We start from the raw sequence: 5103 nt of genomic DNA, 5'->3' as shown, positions 1-5103 counted from the left end.
ATGGATCCACTCGTGTCGCTGTTCGCGCTCTTGCAACGTCTCATCCAGTACCCGCCGCCCGTGGGTGATGCTTTGGATGAGGAAACACGTTGGCGCATGGAAGCGCGTGCAAAGTACCTGGAATGGGAGATGCTCCGGCTGGAGCAGGAGGTGGAGCAGCTCTCCCAGAAGAAGATGCAACACTTGCAGCTCTTAGCTGTTGCTGTGCTCCTGGCCCTGGTCTTGGTCCTGTGGATTATTGGGTGGAAAAGCAGCCCGAGGAGAGAGCAGAATGAAGAAGAAAACCATGGTGCAAATGAAGAGGAAGTTGGCGATGTTGCTGGAAATGAAGATGACAGTGATGGAAATGATGTTGTCAATGGGGCTGCACTTGCAGAAAACAACGACAGTGATGTTGAAAATGTAGTCCAAGAAGAAGACAACGATGTTGACGATCGTGTTGGACAAGATATAATGGAGCGCATACAGTGGCCTGCACAGGACCTGCAGAGAGGCTGTGGGTGGGTAACTGACCTGATGGACAATTATACATTTTACTTTGCGCATGTCTTGTCTTTCAGTTTCTACCCAGTCCTGCACCGAGCCATCGGAGTTGGCAGTGCCTTTGAAGGTTGGAGTCCCCGTGAGCAGGATGTCGTGTACCGTGTGCTCGTACCCATGACTCCTCCCCGAGGCCACAGCTTCCACCTGGAGCTGGACAGCGCGAGGCAGAGGCACGTGAGGAACTTCCGTGTCCGCGTGCAGCTGGAGTGCACCTGCACGGGGCAGCAGCTGGGTGAGAACATGCTGTGCTTCCTGCACAACCCCGAGGAGGAGCTGAGGAGCAATCAGGAACCCAGCCTCCTAGACACCCTGTGCACCGACTCCTACCTGGACGTGCAGAAGACTGCCCGCTGGTTCCGGCAACTGGTGAAAACAATGTGGCCAGCTTTCCCTCAGTCACACAACTGGCATTTAACGCTGCTGCCCTCCGCACGCTCCTGCCAATTCAAGGTGACCAATGGTGAAGAAAGCTTCAGGATTGAGACGCTGTTCAGGGTGCGGAGAGGTGACTCAGCCGTCTTTGTGAGCAGCCAACCTAGAGAGGCCTACACACTAAGCACAATCTGGCGTGAGTCCTACGCTGTGGCAGAGGCTGAGTTCTTCAAGTACATTGCCAGGCAGGCCCCCCCTGACAGCTTGCACCTCAAATGCCTTCAGTTCTTCTCCTGCCTTGTTCGGGGCCTCAGCTTTACCACCTACACCATGAAGACCATTGTCATGCACCTGCTCAGTGCCATGCCCGCGTCATCGTGGCGCAGGGGACATCTCCGGGAGCGACTGACGGACATCAGGGACAGCCTGCATATATGTTTGCAGCAAAAATTCCTCGAGCACTTCATTGTGGGTAACCGGACGTTTCCTCAGGACATCAATTTACCCCCAGATGTAAAAGTGGGTAGGACATCCAATCTCTTCCGCCACCTGGCGCAGCGGCCGGCTGCCCACGCCCAGGCAATGCGGGATTACCGGCTGCTGCACAAGAGGTTCAAAAGAATCGCTCTCGGAGAGGATAACTGAAGGAAGGGCAGGAGCCATGGCCATGTGCACAGAGCTGTGCTTGTGCTGCTCGCAGCTGGCAGCAGACAACCACCTCTTCTCCTTAGCACCAACAAATTTGGTGCTAAGGAGAAGAGGATGCGTGCAAAGGCTCTGGAGAAGGTCCAACAGCCTCTGCTAGCACCTCAGAAGATGGACTGCCACGGGAGGGTTTATTCTACTTATTTCTATCATTTCACTTTCCAAAAAAGGCAGCCAGTTGTCATTGAGCCCTGCTCTACATGCTGAGCTGAAGTCTCCAAACCCCACCTGCAATAGGCAGTTATTCCCAGCCTTTGAGGAGAGCTAAAATTTCAAGCATGAAAAAAGTGGGAATCTGGGACAGAAAAAGAAAAAAAGAAATGGGCCAAAAGAGAGTGTGAGGAAAGACTGGCACTGGTGACCCGGGATGAGTCAATGGATGGAGCCTCTCCATGTCCCTGGAAGAGACACATTTATGTCAGCATTAGACCACGTGTGTTGGAGCTGACATGAAATTTAATCTATAGCAGAATCAAGGATTTTGTTTCATAGATAGATATATTGTGTATTCCTGTTATATACTATAAAGTTTATGAATTATCATATATACTAGTAAAATACGATAAATCCAAAGAATATAGTAATAGAAATAATATCAAAATATGAAATATGGAGTTACATAAGGATAAAAAGTAATTTTAAAGAGTTGCATATGTAATTTTGTTTAAATAGTAACAGTAGAACACATATTTATTGTCAGTGTCTGTTATGACACATATTGTTGCTCATAGTCCCTCATAGTCTGGAAGGTTTTTCATAAAATAGATATATTTATTACATATATAGCATACATATGACATATACTTGCTGTATACATGAAATATGAATATAACTCTGTAATATATATTCTATATCATATGCCTATAATAAATTACATGAATGATAATAAATTTTGTACAGATGTAAAGCCATATCCAGTCTTACTATCTGTTGCAACCCATATTCCTGCTCTAGAGTTAGTGCATTTATAAGTAGCAAACTGGAAAACGCTTTGATCTGGTGTCAATAAAAGGCAATTTGTGCAGAATCTGGAGTGTGCAAGACTTTATTGATCTCAGCCAGGCCTATAGTAGTGGTAAATGTCACGGGCTGTGAATCTGGGCTCATGAACATGACTCCTTGAACTCAACCAAACTCAGAGCGGTGAATTATCTCTAGCCAAAATTAAGCCAAGCCACCCCCAGCCCCTCTGATCACAGAATCCCAGAATGCCTTGGCTTGGAAGGGTGCTTAGAAATTGTCTTGTCCCAGCCCTGCTGCCAAGGGCAGGGACACCTTCCGCTAGGCCAGGTTGCTCCAAGGCCCATCCAAGCTGGCCTGGAACACAGCCAGGGATGGGGCAGCCACAGCTCCTGTGGGCAGCGTGGGCCAGAGGCTCAGCAGCCTCAGAGAGCAGAAGTCCTTGCACAGCTCCAGCCTAAGGCTGCCCTCTGTCAGTGGGAAGCCACTGGCCCTGGCGCTGTCCCTCCAGGCCCTTGCCAACAGCCCCTGTGCCGGTCTCTCACGGCTCCCGTGCAGGGACCCAAAGGCCGCAGGAGGGTGCCCCTGGAGAAGCCCTTGGAGAGCGCAGGGGCCAGGAATGCCGCCGTGAGGGCAGCAAGCAGGGCCTGGCCTGCCTGTCCCTGCGGGAGGGCACAGGGCGGGCGCTGAGGCCCTGCCAGCTGGAGCTGGGAGCTCTGGAGCGCGGCCGGCAGAGAGCCGTGGGCTCCCGCAGCTCTGCAGCCCTCACGGCTGAGGCAGCTGCCCGGGCACAGCCGGCCGGGGACACGCGGCCCGCCCGGGGCCACCCGCAGGGGGACCCTGCTCTGGGGCCAGCCCAGGCCGCAGCAGGGAGCACCCCAAGGGGCAGTGCCCGGGCAGGGAACGGCTCTGCCCGGGGACAGGGCTCCGGGAGCAGGGCAGCAGGGCCGCAGGTGCCGGGCACAGAGAGCGAGTGACACGGTGCTGTAGTAACAGCCTGGCTGCCTTGGGGCCTACACAACAGGCTGACAGGGCACAGACAGGCAGGAGCTCCCATCCTCTTGGCATCCTGGGCCCAGACTGTGCCTGCATGTATCCTGAGACCTACCCTGACTCAGGTGCAGCACCTCATACTTGATCTTTTTAAACCACATGAGACTGCTATGCTTCCACTCCTCAAGCACATCACATCTCTTTAGTAGTCATTCCTTTCTTCAGGTGTGTCAGCTGCTGCTTGGTGACATCAGCAAACCTGCTGAGGATACCTCTGTGTACAGGATGAATGAAGATATTAATAGACATTGCTCAGAGAACAGAACTTTGAGGTCCATCCTGACTCTTAGCTGTTGATCTCTGGAAGCACCATGCATGCAATTTCTTACCCATCCAACAGTCCAGGCACCAAATCCATCTCTCTCAAATTTAGGGAGAATGTTTTGGGGATCATGTCAAAGGCTTTACGGTAGTCCAGATAAATGACACCTGTAGCCTTGCCCTTGTCCCTTCATGTACTCGATCCATCATTGAAGGCCACTGGGTAGGTCAGGCAAGACTCCCCCTCGGCTGTCCCAAATCACCTCCCTGTTCTCCATGTGCCTTAGCATAGCTTCAAGGAGGATGTTTTCCGTGGTCTTCGGAGGCACTGACATGAGGCTGATGGGTTGGTCATTTCCAGAGTGATCCTTTCTAGCCTTTTTTAAAATGGGTGTAGTGGGTTCACCTTGGCTGAATGCCAGGTGGTCACTAAGCCACTCCATCACACTCCCTTTGCTAGTGCGACAGGGGAGAGAACATAAAATGGAAAACAAGTAGTCAGTTGAGATAAGGCTGTTAAATACAGTGAAAAAATTGAGTTTGTGCATGCAAAAGTAAAGGAGAAAAAACATTTATTCTCTACTTCTCATAGACGAGCAATGTTCAGCCACTTCCCGGGAAGCATCAATTTCTCTATTCTCTTGTTTCTGGTTCCCTATGAGATATTGGGCCTATTGTACCACACACCTTAACGGAGCAGAGTGATACTTCATAAAGAGAGATCTGTTCTGCTTAGAAACCCAGCCGTGAGTGGCCTCTAGCTGGAGCCAGAGGTTTATGTATTCCACTCTGGCCCTGGAGAATCATAACAAGTGAATGGCTGCGGACGTACTTCCCCTCTCCAGAACATCAGTCTTCCCTTGTTAAAGCACCCTGAGCAGGGGAAGAGGGAAACAACCGTTTCCAATTGTTTGGCTAGCCCAAATCATACGCACTGATGAATAAAGGATAGGAATTGCTCACAAAGTACTTGCTGACTTTCTCTACTCCCCTCTAGCAGCAGTTTCTTTAGTATGGTGACTTTTTCTTTTGTGAGGGTGATGCAAAAGGGAAGTAAACAAGCAGAGCCAGCAATCAGACTGCAAGTTAGGTCACAGCAAAGAAAAGGGGTTCATCTTTCACTCAGAGCAAGAAAGGGTTAGATAAAAAGATGCCTGTGTGGAGTGTGGAATGCTGCAACAGGTCCCAAAGCAGTGGTGGCAAAGGCCT

At 50.8% G+C, this 5103-nt stretch overlaps 1 protein-coding gene across 1 annotated transcript; it reads left to right on the top strand.

The window, feature by feature from the left end:
• Window positions 1-1560, top strand: LOC140684373 (inositol 1,4,5-trisphosphate receptor-interacting protein-like 1). Its single transcript, XM_072930665.1, has one exon. It carries the CDS (start codon window positions 1-3, stop codon window positions 1558-1560), a length of 1560 nt encoding a protein of 519 aa, XP_072786766.1.
• Window positions 1561-5103: the final 3543 nt, after the last annotated feature.

This window comes from Taeniopygia guttata, chromosome 5 (assembly GCF_048771995.1).
Source record: "Taeniopygia guttata chromosome 5, bTaeGut7.mat, whole genome shotgun sequence".
NCBI lineage: Eukaryota > Metazoa > Chordata > Aves > Passeriformes > Estrildidae > Taeniopygia > Taeniopygia guttata.
Note: the sequence above shows the minus strand (reverse complement) of the source record. Positions and strands in the feature narration are given on the sequence as shown.

Excerpts from the sequence above, each read along its gene's own strand:
- LOC140684373 (XM_072930665.1), top strand. The coding sequence starts at position 1 with ATGGATCCACTCGTGTCGCTGTTCGCGCTCTTGCAACGTCTCATCCAG.